Below are 16,279 nucleotides of genomic sequence, written 5' to 3' on the forward strand. Positions count from 1 at the left end.
TCACAGGATCAGAGTAGTTTGGGTTGGAAGGGACCTCTCAAGATCACCTGGTTCAACCTCCCCTGCAGCAAACAGGGACATTGCCAGCTGGATCAGGCTGCTCCGAGCCTATCCAACCCATTAATGTTTGCAGGGATGGGATATCTACAGCCTCTCTGAGAAACCTTTTCCAGTGTTCATTGTTTTCATTATATAGTGTTTCCTACTTACACCTATCTGAATCTACCCTCTACAATATCTCTTATACAACTCTTCCACTAAGAAGTCCTCACCAGAAGCACCCAAAAAATCCCCATAAAATATCTATAGTACCCAGCACACAATCTTTGTTGTCTTCTCCTTGCTGCAAAACACATGGAAAAATGAATGGTTTCAAAATATGCCTAGCAAATTCAAGCCATTCTACAGCAATGAATGAACTTAATTATCATGCTGGACCAACCTACCAGAAATTCATTTTTATTTAAGTCAAGAGATTTGTCTTGTGCCTTCCCTCTGACTACTGCTTTAGTGGCATGAGAGACTGTGTATATTGAAAGTCAGAGACACCTCTACAAGTTAAAAGATTTTACTTAAAAATGAAATGGCAACAATGGAGGCAATATGAGACCCAATCATAATCATAATAAGATGCTCCACAAACAGACCACCATCTTTATTATTCTAGAGGTTAAATAGGTCAAGGGTAGAAAAAATTAATTTACATCTGAACTAGGGCTTACAAACTAAAGTTCTTCCCAACTCCCTTTTTTGTCCCTGCAAACTCTCTTCCTCAGTTTGCAATTATTAGGAAGATGGAGACAACTGGCACGAAAATGGTGACTAACATCTGTGCCTTGGTGGGTACAGAAACATGAAATCAATGAGTGTTCTAAATACTGCGTATTTGTGCAACTTCACTTCCTGCTAAAATTACATTAATTCACCATCTGGAAGGAACATCATTTAGAACTATATGAGCATTTAAGTACCCACTTTGGATTAAATTTGTGGTTGTTGTAAATACCCCTGATTTAGCTTTGATTTGTTCTTTATTAGGCTTGCCAAATATGTAATAGTTAAATCAGAAGTAGTTTTGCTGTTTGAACTTAAAAAATGTAATAGGCAGATGGATTCAAAAACCAAGCCAAAAAATTGCTTTCTTTTTACAATCTGCATATTTATGACATAGCTTTAATATTGCCTCCATTTGTTACATTTTACTTTCAGCCTCCTTCTGAAAGACTGCATAAAACACAACCAATCCATACTCTTAAAGCCATTTTAAGGATTTTTCAGGTATGCAAACTGTATGGATTTGGTTCAAAATCAGTAATAGCAAATCAGCCGTGGAACAATAGTTATGAGTTTAGGAATTAGCTCTTAGGCTGTATGTTTACAGAAGATAAAAGATAAGGCAAAAAAAATGTGCAACTCACAGATGGTGACATATATCTGTGTGTCTCTACTGAATAGAAAATGCAACTGCAGATGAAAGATGCTGAGCCTGAGCCACGCACTTTCAAACTACAAACCTTATTTTTTCCTAATTGCTGTGTTTAAAACTTTTATCTGCAAGGGCACCTCAGTGAGGTGTGCAGTCTGAGAGCTACTGCAGAGATGATGGCCATAGCAATTGACCTCAAATAAAAAGGACAAGAGGAAACTACATGCTTTACAGGAAACTTTATAGTGTTTGAAGGAGAATTTTAAAGGATCCAATGTTACAGACTCATTATGAGAATTTCTAGTTTGCCTACACATTATTTATGCATTTAAAAATATTATAATCTTAGTAAATTTCAGACATAGTGAATGCTTGCAAAAAGCACATCTGGGAATGCACCATGCCTATCCTTCCCTACAGTGACCTTTGTGAAGCTGCTGAGAGGTTTAGCTGCTGGCTCACTGTCTCTGAAATGCCATAAGAAGAAAGAATTCCTGTGCCAAGTCAAATCTGCTTTTAGCACAGTACAGTAGGGTATCCTGTCTCTGGCAAAGACCAGAACAGGATGCTGCAGTAAAATTAATGTGGTTATCTAAACAGATACAATTTGGATGATTTTAGACCAAGCCTTAAGTTAGAAAAGCTCATTTTCTTCAATATTTTAGGAGAATAAAGTCAGCTCTGAAAACACATGAATTTCTATTGATCTAAGGAATATTTTACCAATTTTGCCAGAAATTCAGGTACAGATTAGAAATTTCAGCAGTTCTTATAACAGAGAGTAAATTAATTGGGTATTGAATTCTATCCCTGTCTAATTCTAGCTTTTTCGGACCAATATAATAATATACATTTGTGAGTTCATGAACAGCCTTAAGCTGAAGCATTTTCTCCTCTAAAAGGACTACAGCTTGGTCTTTTTATAGGTCATGATAAATTTACAATATGGCTCCTCTATGGAAACCAAAATGTAAAGTAAGCATTAAAATATGTATATAGAAGACAAATTCAAAGCTAACAAGATAACAATACTGGAAACAGCAAAAATGAGAAATGTTCTATATACATACATAAAATAAGACTGATAACTTTAATGCAATTTCCAACAACAGAGAAATTACTGGAACAAGTATATCACAAATATCAGTAAGAGTGTGAACTGAGGTCAATGAGGGAAAGATTAAATTAGAGGCAGTGTTTTTGTTTGGAGGGGTTGACAACAGTACTTCTGGTGGAATGAATGAAAAACAGATAAAACAGGTAAAATATACCACCAGCTGACACCAGGTACTGTTCTCAATGAAAAATTGCAAAGATCAGCTGGACCCAAACCAGAAGACTCCAGCAGCTCCTTGCAGGAGCCAAATGTTGCCTACAGGAATTGCATCTATTTGCACAGCATAAACTGTGCTGCGCACGTGACAATAGAAAATGCAGTCAGACTGCAATCATGTATTCAGGACAACAGGTTTACAACTCTAAAATATACCTTCTGGGGAAAATGTAATTTGTTATTTGCAATCCTGTGGCCTTCATTAGAGTAATCTGGTTCAATGTATATTATCTACTATACTGGAAATACATACACAACCCAACACTCTAACCAACAATGTGCAGCTCCATTATTACAGATCAGATCAATTATCTCTACTGAGTAACAGAGCTTGGGAATACTCTAACCACTAAGAGCATTTCCTTCACAGAGCAACCTTAAAATCTAAGTCAACAATAGCTTCAAAGTCAGTTGTACAATGCCAACCTGGATATGCTGAGATAACTTTTCTAATTTAGCAAAGTTTTTTCATAGCTCCAAACAATATACTTTCTCTCAGTTTACGTCTCAGGTACTTTTAAATGCTGATACTGCTGTTTTCTCATTAATGGAATTCCAAAAACTTCAAACTGGTATAGTACTAGAATTCACTGGACTCTTAGTATTGCAATGCTAATACTAAGACAGTGCAAGATTAGACAGGCAGGTCCTGAGGGTGTGAAGATAAACAACTATTGCTATTATAACAAGACGCAGGATCCCTTTAAAAATTATCATACTTCTGATTACCTTTTCCAACAAGCATCAAAATAAAAAGGTCTCTTATGGTTTCCATCTTTCCATTGAAAACCTGGGATTCTTTTATTGCTTACTGAACTTAAGAGGTCCATCCTATCCCAGGTGCATAAAGAATAAAATTTTATGTAGGAAAGTTTTAGAAAAGTCACTTATGGCATTACTTCCCCCAGTAAGAGAAATAAAAATAACCAGTAAAACACTTGGTTTAATATACATCCTAGATTTTAATTTCAGATTTGTTTTACTTTTTTTTTTTCCCACTTACAAGAAAGACACTATTCCTCCACCAGCTATGCATGACACATGCTGACAGATATAATAAAACTTGCTGTTTTGACTTACTTTTGCCAAAGGATTTAATTTAAGTCAGAAAATAGTAATTGGCAGTATCCCATGGCATTCATTCCTACCTGCACCAGTGATCAAGAAAACAACATGACTCAAAAAAAGTCTAAAAGTTTCAGTGGTAAAGATCTTCTTTTCACTTCAGATCAACAGGCAGACATAAGGATATAACAGAGAACATATTCAACAGATATATACACATTGCAAATTTGTCCTTATTCCACACAGGCTATGAGTGTTTTTATCATTTTTTTTTCAGATAGTGTGTCTATGAAGCTCCATTTGTTACAGTGATACAGTGATACAAATGACAGAATTATTAGAGAATCACAGAATCATTAAGCTTGGGAATGACTTCTAAAATCATCGAGTCCAACCTCTCACTGATAACCACCTTGTCCACTAGACCAGACAACTCATAACTTCTCAGTTACAAAAGCAAATAGGTCTCACACCCAATGTAAAACAAAATATCGAAAAGAATGGTGAAGGGAAACAACATCTAAAAAAAATTACAGGATTTTAGTCGCAGCAATATGGCACCTGCATTTTATGTCAAGTGGCTAAAAGAGTCTCAAGGGATGAAAGAGATACTATTCAAGCAAACTGACTGTTCAACCTATAAAAGCAAATACCATGCTTAGAGACATGAGCGTGTACTACAGGAGGGCTATATTAGTAATATATTAAGTTATTTATAACTACTCCTTAGGAAACTAAAAACAATGGCAACCACAGTAGTAGTATTTATAGCAAGTATTCATGTTGTCAGATGTATTTTGAATAATATCCCAGGCTGGGACACAGCATAGTAGAACTTGGCTCAGATTACTGGAGAGATAAACTGGGAGATGTGTGAAACATTTAGACATATTCACAGTTCCCGCCTCGAAACCTGGTTCCCAATGAGATTAACTGAGCCAGTAAGCACGAGTGAGAGAAGAGGAAATTAAAACTTTCTAGGTATATCATCACTACAGCCTAGTCTCCAAACTAGGTCTGGCTTCCCCTCTGTCATGCTACTTCTTTCTAGCAAGAACTTTCTGTACAGCTAAGAAAACACAAGTTAGCAACAGCAAGCAAAAGTTTTTGTGACACCTACTTTTATGATTTTGATTAAAATACATTCAAATATGTTTCTATCATTTGTTCAAGAAAAAATGTTCAGTCATCATCTTCTAGTTCTTGTGAGGATGGAAACCCTCACTCCCCCAGGCAGAGGCAACACCTGCCAGAAGGCAATGCCACCAGCTTTAAGTGTTTTCAGGCTGTTTTTATACAGCAGTGCAGATTACACCAATGTAAGTAGATTAACTTGATTATTGCAGAAATATCAGATGTTACATTTCTGCTTGCAGAGCAAGTTAGAGACCCTGATAGAAACTAGGAGTCAATGATACACAGTCCTGTAAATTTAAGGACTGATAACTCCATACAAAGTGATAATTGAGTTCAAAGCATTTTATCTAAGTGTTGCAAAAAGGAATGATATATGATTTCAGATAATACAATGCTATACTGCCATATGCAGTTTAACTTCCATTTTAATGTTTTAATGACAGTTCCCTTAATAATAATCTACCATCTACTGACACATTGCAACAGTTCAGTAAATGTTTAAAAATATAAGTGTTCAGTATTTTTCACTTTCACAGTGCCACTATGGTAAGTATGTCCTAGAGTTAATCAGATACTTGGTATACCTTACTCTTCCTAAAAGGTTGATGGAACAAGATCTCATGTAGTAAAGAAGATCATGTAAGACCAAGACAGAAATGTCACCAGAGCTATGGAAAGAAACACAGATGTGTTTTTTCCATGCTGTCAGCATATATGTATGTATGAGAGTTCATACGGTTCACCTTTACAGACAGACAGGCTACAAGAGAATACCTCTACAAATACCTAAATGTAGTTTCAGCTTAGTGCATGTAGGACTCACTTGAAGGATATCCACTATTACTTAAAAGTAGCCTCATTTACCCAGCATTAAATTATAATTACCTAAAACAGGAAAAATATTTTTTGTGTGCATAAAAAGCCAGGTAATGTAAAACGTGTCATAATTTTGTAGCCTGTGTTACTGCATTTTCAGTAGCCCCAGCCACACTGCCATAGTATATTTGTGTTAAATGCTGACCTTTTTATTCTTTCAGAAAAGATGCTTTAAAAAGTATTACTGAATGTTTTTTCCAAGTCCTGTATCTGGATTCTAGTCCTAATGTCAGTCATTCCCCATCTGGGAGATGCTCTCTGTCTTCAACAGCAATACTTTGCAAGAGTATCCAGCATTAAAACCTAAAGTCAGGGTAACCCCCATCAAGGGCAAGAGTGAGAAGGACAAGGGGGTATAAAGCAAACTTTATCTCCAGGGAGATCCAGTTTCTAAATCCATCACTGCTTACACAAAGTCTGAATTGCATTTCTTAACCACTCATCCAGAAGTTTCAAACTTGACTCTTTCATTATTGTTCCATTTACCTCTGTTCCAGGAAGGCCTTCTGGTCCTGGTTCTCCTTTATCTCCTTTTTCACCCTAAAAGAATTAATATTTATTTTATTATATATATTCATGACAAATACTAACCCACAATGCTTTTAACAGCAAAACTATTTTATCATTCTGGTCTGTTCTACATGTACATTTCTGAATTCACAACCAAAACTATTTCTTACATTCCAACAGAAATTGTTTCCAAATAGATGTCCCTGAAAAATGTCTAGCACTCTGATAGGTATAGTTCTCTGTACTTCATTGTGTCATTGAACATCCATAAAGACTCACCACAGAAGAACATTCTTGTTTCTTGTAGTGTTTCAAGAATATTTTAGTGAAACAGAAATTTACACCAGGGAAAAGTTTTGTATTGAAAATCATAATCTTAATATTGCATTTTTTTTTCATTCTGAGATTCAGTTTTGTTATCAGATGCTTAAAGTAAATGTTTATTTACAAAGTCCTCAGTATTATCATTTGTCTTTGACCCATAATGGTATATTATTCAGTATTTGCATTTGAAAAATGGAAAAAAAGTCTGTTCTTAAAATTCTTATAAGTATGAATATGCACATCATCATTAATCAAAAGAAAAAAAATGGCAGGAAGTTTCCTTCAAAATTGACTATATCTGGTTCCTGAGTTTGCTCATGAAACACTGACTACAAAACACAATAATCTGTGTAGAATACATGAAAGAATTCAGTTTCATATTAACTCTAACAACTATGTTATTCTAGTTAAGACATATTTTATCAAAGCAAATAAAATACACATGCTAAAGAAGCATAATTTAAGAGAAAATACCTTCCAGAAGCAACAAGCTTGAAGAGCTCCATAAATGAATCTCTGTCCCTCAAATGAAGTTTGTCAAATCATAATAAGTAGCCATAAAGTAACATACTTCTCATAGTAGTGCAAGGACTGACTTAATTAGAGTCCAGGCTCTTCATATAAACAAAAAAAACCAAAGGGCTCTTCACTGAATTTCCATTATCTCCAGGGGACTACATTTGTTTGAGCAAAGCCTATTCATTATATCAGCATCATCTTCATAATTCTGTTAGGTAAATGGCATTGAGCTGAGATTATTCAGCTAACTGCATTTGTGACACAGCCCTGATTCAGAGCTATTTCTCCCGTGGCAATGAGAGAGGGCATTTCATCTAATAATCAGTTTTGCAAAGTGAGTGCATGAGCTTTGTTGAACAACTGAAGCCTACTAACAAATTAGCAGCAGCAAACTGCGAATTTAATAATCCCACTCCCAAGATGGCTTTGCTGATTCACTTTTTCCATTTTAATGCATCTTGTTGATAAGAAACGTAATGCTACATGTTAGTTTAAATTATACAGTTAAGGTTTTCCCTCAAGTATTCCCTTTCTTACTGGTCAAAAAAAACCTCCACCAGATAAATCTGGTGGAGGTTTACTGCAAAGTTCAAATAACACCAAACAGCTACAGGAATTTAACACCTAGTATTTTAGTGTGTTTAAGCTATAGAATCCTCTTTGTTCTATGGATTAAGGTGCTGGCTGAGAAAGTAATTTTCTTTCACTGTCAGTTTAAAAAAATAACCCAGCAGAAATCTCAGGTGTACTGTTCTTTTTAAATAGCTCACTTAAACTTTTAGAACTGCAAAAATGACATTATACTTTTCATCACTGTGACATACTGAACATTTAATACTGCTTTCAGAATATTTCAACTAGCATCAGTTACACTGCTGCAATCTTGCAACAGTTATAAAGGTAAATTCATATATTTGACATAATATTTCCTTATCTGAATATATTTCTAGAATATTTACAAATCATTCCAATTTATGGAGCAGGTTTTCTTTTTTTTTCCTATGGCTTGTGTATCTGCTTTCATACTTTAAGAAAAATGATACAAATATGTACAGATTTCCTTCAGAAGTAGTAGCATCCTTTAAATGCCTTGATGTATAGGTGGAGACCTAAGGTAAAACTATCTTGTCATAATTTTTTATGCAACACCTACACTGCCATAAAAAGCTGAACAGAGAGCCCAAATAAAAGATGCCTGTCCTCTCAGACCCACTTATCATTTGCCTGGCTGTGAGATGAGCAGTACATGTTGGTGAACGTGCCTTTTCCTCTCCAGCAGGCAGACAGTAACTTCAAAATGCCACCAGGCAGCTCTAGACACATACAAGCATAGCTGGTGAGTGCAGGGAGGAAAGAAACCCCCCATTCCTTATGATTTACACAATATTTGGATATAAAATGTTTCTCAGTTTCTTTGACAAAATGATAAAAAACACCCCCTGTTAATGAGCCTTGGACCTCTGCAGAGCCTCTGGCTTTCTGCCAGGCGAGCAAATTTACATGAACATACCAATTTTTAATGGAGTACACAATTTGTACTTGCCAAGCCTATCATATGGAATGTCCATACGATGTTCTCTATGAAGCCAGAACTCAAACCAAACAGGGGTCCAATTTTTACAATTTATTCTCACAAGAACTGAGCCAAGTCATATTAATTTCTGTCTTTATGAAGCACACTATACTGCATAATTTACAGCTTCAAGTCTAGCCAATTTGCAGAGTTGCTGAAGCTACTCTGCAGTGTAGAGGAAGCTGTTAATAATCAACATTGTGACTTTGTACCTTATAGAATAACAAAAAGAGAGAAAAATGCATTAATGTCACTTTATATGAAGTGCTCCTGCCTGCTTATATTACATTCAGATGAGACAATTAAAGACTATTTATTGCAAAAATAGGATGACAAAACTCTGAAAGCATCAAGCCTTTTTTATTAGTTAACTAAAACTAACCCGATGTAACACTGAAATATTTGTATTTCTTTGGGTGAATTCTGCATTCCATTACCCTGGTGGAACAAGCGGATGGGGTTGCTCCAGAACAACTGCTGGGAGGGGCTCTGTCTGCTGTGTGTAACAGTGGATGCACTAAATTCAGTTATAGCATTCTTTATTTAGGGCCAGGGGTACCTGCACAGCCTCTGCAGAATAAGAGTACCAGCGTCCAACTCACTTGTCTGCTTTAAGATTGCCTCATTTTCCTTGCACACTATTCCCCCCATGTTAGAATGGCAAAGTAATATATTTGGAAATATAATACATCACAACCTAAAAATTGAACTAAAAAGATAAAGACTTTTCTGCAACACTGCCCTGTTAATAATACAAATAAGGAATTTCTGGTGTCAGTTTTTGGAAAAATTTTAAAGTGCCATTGTTAATTAACACTTGCTCAATTACTCTCCAGAGTACACAAGCTATATAATTCCACTAAATCAGTGTGGACACATTATAATTTTAAGCCTCTGAAACTCCATGATTTTACCTTCATATCTTTAAGACAGTTATGACTTGTAATTTTTTAATACTTATGTTCCTGTTATGTTACAGCTCTGGCTCAGCAGAATGTTCTACATTAATTTTATTTTCTTGTGACCACTTCTCCATAGCTTCTTTTAAACTGATCTCAGCTCATAATAATGCTTGTTGATTTTTTTTGAGTAAGTTATGAATGAAAAAAATTTACATCTACAGTTAAAAAACCCAACCTTTGTTTCTTTCTGATTTTCTGATAGATGTCTGAAGAGCTGGGGTTATGAAGAGCTCCACCCCTATAATATTCTTACTGCTTGACCTTCCACAGTATATGGGATAAATCTTCCACAAAATATGGGATAGTATGCTTTAGGAAAGTGGCAATACACAGGGTGAAGCACCTCAGGACTGCTGAGAGATTGAACCATTTAAAAGGTGTGGAAAACAAGGCAAACTAATGATTTTGACTCAGTCCAGACTGGCAGGTACTATACAAGGAAACATAAGAGTAACACATGAAGCTCATTTCCAAACAGGCTGTAACCTGTAACATGGGAGTATTTCCTAAGCAGGATCAGAAGGGGACAGCATAATACATTGCAGAAATACACTTCTATTATGGAAAACAAAAATCAACAGAGATGATCAGGAAGGATGTCACCTTGAAGCCTGTGTCTTCCCAAGCCCCTATATTTAGGATTCTCAGACAAACCAATAAATCAGGTGATCCCAAAGCTTTAAAGAAATCAGACAGCTCACTAGACACACTTATCAAGAAACAATGACTAAAAATCAGCTGATTCCAAACTGTGCCTTTGCTGTCTTGTGAAAGAGTCTTAAAAAGTGTTGTGCCTGAACATACTGGATACCATGTCGGGAGAAAGATCTTTCCATCCTGCTTTTTTTTACATAGACTGAGCAATACTGAAAATATTCACAATGGCTAACTACTGTTTGGTGTCACATGTCACACTCCTAAGTAAGCTCTAAGCATTTCTATCCAGAGAGGCCACATAAAGGCAAATCACCACCTCAACTAAAGGCAAAACCTTAGGCACAGGACAATCTGAATCCAGGCCAGCCCAAGGCTCCAAAGCTGCACCAATGAACTGCCTCATTTTGTCAGCAGGAATGAGGCAGCCATCCACTTTTATTCTGTAGAAAAACCTTAAAATGCAAAATGAAAATAGAAATGCAAAATGAAAAAGAAAAAAAATACAAAAACATTTTTAAAAGGCTAAACTCCATTCTCCATTTGTCAAATGCAAGCTAAAAAAAAACCCAACTATTCTGGATTACTTGCCACTGATGAGAAAAGTAAGAAATAACAGCTAGTTCAGGGCACCATATTTTTCTGCTCTTCAAACTAGAATGACAGAAAGTGTGAAAAATAGTTAGAAGGAAAGAATGAACACAGGACATGCTGATGGATCTCAAATATGGGAAAAAATGTTAGAAGTGGGACATCAAGGTGTGGAATTTGTGTTAAAAAGGCAGAGAAGTACGGTAATGATCTAAGATTAGAATTAATTTGCCTTAACTGTAGATTTTGCTTGAGAATGCTCTAAGCAGACTTGACGATGCTCCATTGTATGTGTGTCTTCCTGTGAGTGAGGCAGATATAACCCTGAACACAATTTCAGGTTACATTTCCTCCCCACTCCTCCCCACTGCTCCAGGGTTCTGCTATGATCACTCTCTCTTAAAAAATGTGTCAAAGTCACATATCAAAATAGTTTTAACTTTTTTTAGGATGATGTCCTTGCTGAGTAAAGATTACAGTGTTTGAAGGTACCTGTCTTAAGGAGTCAAAACTCTCTCATTTAACAATGTCTCCTTTTATCATGAAGGTGTTGAAAGACAGACAAACATTAATACAAATGCCAACAATATAAAGAATAACAATATGACTGAGATGTTTGCTCTGTCCATGTGCCATTATTGCCAAGCACAATGATTGAATGAGTTCAGAGACAAAGAGCAGCAAAATAAAAATTAAACCAAATAACACAGGTAAAACAGGAGTACACTGATAAACATATTCTGAAGAGCTAGCAATCTCTTTGGATTGAAGAACTGTATCCATATTCACTCAGGTAGCTTAGGCATACATTTCTTTCTCATACATTCTTTATGAAAGTTCAACTCCCATGGCAGCATCCACAAACACTGATTTCTAAAACAGTCTAAAAATTCCACGGCACCTTGACAGGTAATAAAGTGTCCTCAGTCACAGTCCTATTAAAAACTCTTATAATATAAGCTACAGAACTATGATTGAGAACCAAGTCTTAAATAACGTCCGATTCTATTATTTCACATCTAGAAAATGCCACAGCAAGGCTACCAGTAATGCCTTATTGAAAACACAGGTGAAGATTCCTATGATCTCTTAATGTGTTCCTTACTGAATCTCTTCTTGGTTACTATCTTCAGTATAACCCTATCCTGTGGAAATCTAAGAGATTGCCTAACATTTCCCACTGCTGACCAGAGACATTAAAGATCATTAAAGATCATTAATTAAATGAATAATAAAAGGGATTCTGATGTACTGTGATAAGTCGAAAAGATAAGATACACAGAACACGTTTTCATCTAAGAGAGTTGTTAAGATAAAAGAAATATAAAGACACAAATTGATCCTTCTGGGTAATAGATATCAGGCAGCATAAGAAGAAAAATACTGAGAGTTTTGCTAATTCTTCCTTGCTACAATATATGCAAATCTAATCACAATCTCACATTTTGTTTGTTTTTCAATAATAAACATCCCAACATAAAGTCTTAATCATGCTTAAAATGCTCACACTACTTTTCTTTCCGCCACATGAAATTTAGACTGCATTTTGCAAATTTTGCTTTGTATGCTATCTTGCTATGGCTCATGCTGTCATGACCATTTCAATTTCTTTTTTCTTTTCCTTTAAAACTTTCAGTGTCAAGGAGAAAAATATTAACAAAATCAACAATCAAAACTCCATGCATTATGGTAATTATTTGATCATCTATTCCCAGACCTAACTTGATAGAAAAGTTCTTAACCCAATATTAAAGCTTTATTCATAGAAATCAGAAAAATACAACCTAAAGTATGAGCTATCTGAAAGCAGACTTTCAGTTTGCTAGATAATATGTATTCTTAACATTCACTTGAATATATTAATACACTCTTCAGGAAGTATCATCAGTCTAGCAAAATATGTTTATAAGGAAGATTCACAAAGCTTTTTCATGGTGATCTTCATGTTCAAATCCTGCTTGGTACTTCTGTGCAAAAACTTTAGTGGGTATAAACAGTAGTCTAACTCCCCAGAAAGACCCTGAATATGTTTTAAAAACTAAAAAAAACCCACCCCATCATTCTGAATAGTAATGGATATTCTATTCTTTACTCACTCCATCTGGCTGAATTCTACAATAAATTCTACACACAGAATACCATTTCAGTTTAAAAACGGATGTACTGCATATAATTTATTGTGCTATACCTTTCCTCATAATCCAAAAGCAAAAGGCTTTCCAAACGACAAAGACTCCTGAATTCAGTCAGACAACTCATACATGCATCTTTCCATGCAGAGGCCATAAAGGGAATACTCATGGTCCAGTCTTCCTCTCCTTCTACAGCATCTCTGGCTAATCTCATTGCAAATATAAAATCAACAATCATTTCTGTGAGTCATCAGTTACATCCAGACTTTACTCCTCGCCAAGAGCATGTCTTAACTTTCCAGTACCTCATATCTAATCTATGTTTAAATTGTTTTAAATATCACTTTCAACATTTTTTACTCGAGGAAGCTTCCTCTTTTTATCACTGTAAAAAACACTGATTCTGTTGGTCAGCAAGAACTGGAATTATCTTTAAGTGAGTCTCTCAGATACAATCCACATCCACACCACAGGCAAAATGTTTTTTCTCCCTCTACACAGCATCCACTTTGATCCCGGCTATTTTCACAAATACTCCCTCATCCTGTTCTCACCTACCCATTAGGATTGTCATAGTTAAAACTCCAGTCACCATTTATCTTCTCCTTTGATGGTTCTCATGCACACATACTTAAATATCAGGACATCTGAATGTAAAACTCAGTGCACAGTTTGGCAGTGCAAGGCTTACACAAGGTCATACCATCTATTTTCATGCAATAACCACACCCTTCAACTAAATATTCCTTTGTATTATCAATTGCTGAATTAGCCAGTCAGGTCTGGTTGTTTTGCAGGTATCCATCTTCTGTCTTAAATGTTACATTTTAGTTATAATAATCCTTGGATTAAATAAATGGTCCATTCTGTCTTTGTACATTGCCTAACACAAGGGAATCATAATACATGTCTCAGCTTGCACAAATCCCTGAGCTATTACAGTTTTTTTCTTATATTATTCAAGAAGAAAACTAATAGCTGAATTTGGCTCTGTTTCCCCTCACTCATCTTCCCAGTAATTTCAACCTTAGGTATCTTGTGTATCTATCAATAGATTAAAACCTCAAAAAGAAAAAAACCGTCTCATTTAATGAGCAGATGATTTTTCCATTTCTTAAGTAAATACTAGAAATGGATTTGACTTGCAGCTACAATTGTTTAAAATTCTATCTGCCTTTTAGTGGGGAGGTTTCTGTTTATACCGGGTTGGTGTTAGTGTTGAATGAAGATTTTTCCGTAGGAGGAATAAACTAGTTTCTTTTCAGGGCTTGTCTCCTAAGGCAACTGAAAGCCAATCTGTTCTTGACATCAGCTGACAAATAGTATTGCTTTCACAGAAGAGTAGTATTTTTTAGACACACATGCTTTCATGGTTTTGGCAGAGCATCACTATTGTTATTTATACCTAAAAGATGTTCTGCAGATTGTTAAAGCCACATCGAGTGTTTGCACAGGCTGATGGGCTGCTACATCTTTTCTGCCAAAGGCTGCACCTCTAGCTTTATTTGTGTCATGTGACAACCAGAATATTAGCCTTGTCTGTAGCTGTGGCTGTTAACCATCTTCATCAGGACTACACAGACAGCAGTATCAGTTATCTCTATTTTCTTAGACTACAGTAAGTAGTTTATTAAGGTCATAGAAATCCACACTTTATAAGAGGAAACTGGTGTTTCAATAGAGTTAACAAAAACCCTGATAAAAAGACATGGTATGTTCAGTCTCCTAATGGATATTTATCTGAGGTGGAGACTTGATCTGTTCAAAATACACCCACCTTGCTCAGTCAGACTTCACTAAGGTCAATTCAAAATGTAATTAGAAAAATATAAAATTTCTGCCTTTTGTGCAAAACTTAGTAAACAGAGATTTAATTCAGGAAGTTTTCTCCCTTTTTGAGAGGATTGTAATAAGCAGCTCCCACTTTCCTGGCAACTGTCCATACAATTAGCCCATATAGGTTCTATGGATACCATCCATAGAAAAAAATTACATTTCTCTTCTAGTTAAACCACTGTGAAGGGTGAAAAACCAATGGGTCTAGAGTAAATAGGCAGGACAATATTCTGCTGCTGAATGGGAAGAATTATCTTTAGAAAGGCCATCCTGCAAAATCTGAACTGTATCCACTGGCCAGCTACTGACAACAGGAGTTTAACTTACTGCTAGCCTTCAATAGGTACATAAAACTTAACAGGCTACCAGGATAAAGTTTTTTTCTTTATCTGTGCACAATATATACTGGCCTCAGCATACCAAGATCAGAGATATGTTCCCTGTAGGCATCTAGGAAAACTCAGTCTTCACCTACTTTTGACCTGCTGTGACAGAAAGTCTTAGCAAGTGTTGCAAATTAGCTGCTCTTCTAATCCAATTCTTTGGCCTCTTAAACTAAAATTTAACAATATACAAAGGTGATAAATATGCATACTGTAAAAAGTAGCATCATAAAGCTGCTGACTGGGTTAGCTACATTAGCACATCCTTCTGTACAATTTATCATTCTTGAACTTTTGTGCAGGTCCTTTATAACAGTCTTAATACCCTTGACTTCCATGCCATCTTATGCCAGGTCTTCTTCAAAATATTTTTCAATTTATGTCCAGATGAGCATAGAGTGTAGCACAAAAGAGATGATTTATGGAGAAAATGGCACAGACTACTAGATGTTAACACTGTATTTTGTTGGAGTTATTCCAAACCTACACTGAAGTAGCTCTAGTCTGGTTTCATGAATTCAAGAGCCATTAGAAATTGCAGCACCTTAGGCTTGTTCCCAAAGTACATCTTTCAGTGTAGCTTCATCCAAAAAGAATTATACTGTTGTTCTCCAACCCCAAAAGTCATCTGTATAGGTCTGCAGAACCTTTTAGTCACTTAAATAGGCCTATTCTTCTGAATTACATTGGTTGCTGAAGAATAGCCACATACCAGTCTGGAGAAACAGAATGTGCTGGGATATAAACCCAGTAAACAGAAGCACTTTTTTTGTCTAAACAGTTCCCTGACTTGTTTATTTTACTAGGAATCACACAAACAATTGCAATAGCAGTGCACAGGGACACTGGGGATAGGAAGAAGCAACTGGAAAGGAGGAGGTTTGGGAGGAAGACCATTTTTATCACTGACAGTATTACGTTAATAAACATTAACTACTGCTAAGTGGAGGGGAAAAAA

At 35.8% G+C, this 16,279-nt stretch overlaps 1 protein-coding gene across 1 annotated transcript in view; it reads right to left on the bottom strand.

Annotated features, from left to right (window-relative positions):
* COL19A1 (collagen type XIX alpha 1 chain) overlaps window positions 1-16,279 on the bottom strand; it is a 182,567-nt gene that overhangs the window by 90,223 nt on the left and 76,065 nt on the right. The window contains exon 13 of the mRNA XM_077782360.1: window positions 6,324-6,377. Coding sequence (XP_077638486.1) covers window positions 6,324-6,377 — 54 coding nt within the window. The remainder of the gene's footprint in view (window positions 1-6,323; window positions 6,378-16,279) is intronic.

The sequence above is a fragment of the Lonchura striata genome, chromosome 3 (assembly GCF_046129695.1).
Source record: "Lonchura striata isolate bLonStr1 chromosome 3, bLonStr1.mat, whole genome shotgun sequence".
Lineage (NCBI taxonomy): Eukaryota > Metazoa > Chordata > Aves > Passeriformes > Estrildidae > Lonchura > Lonchura striata.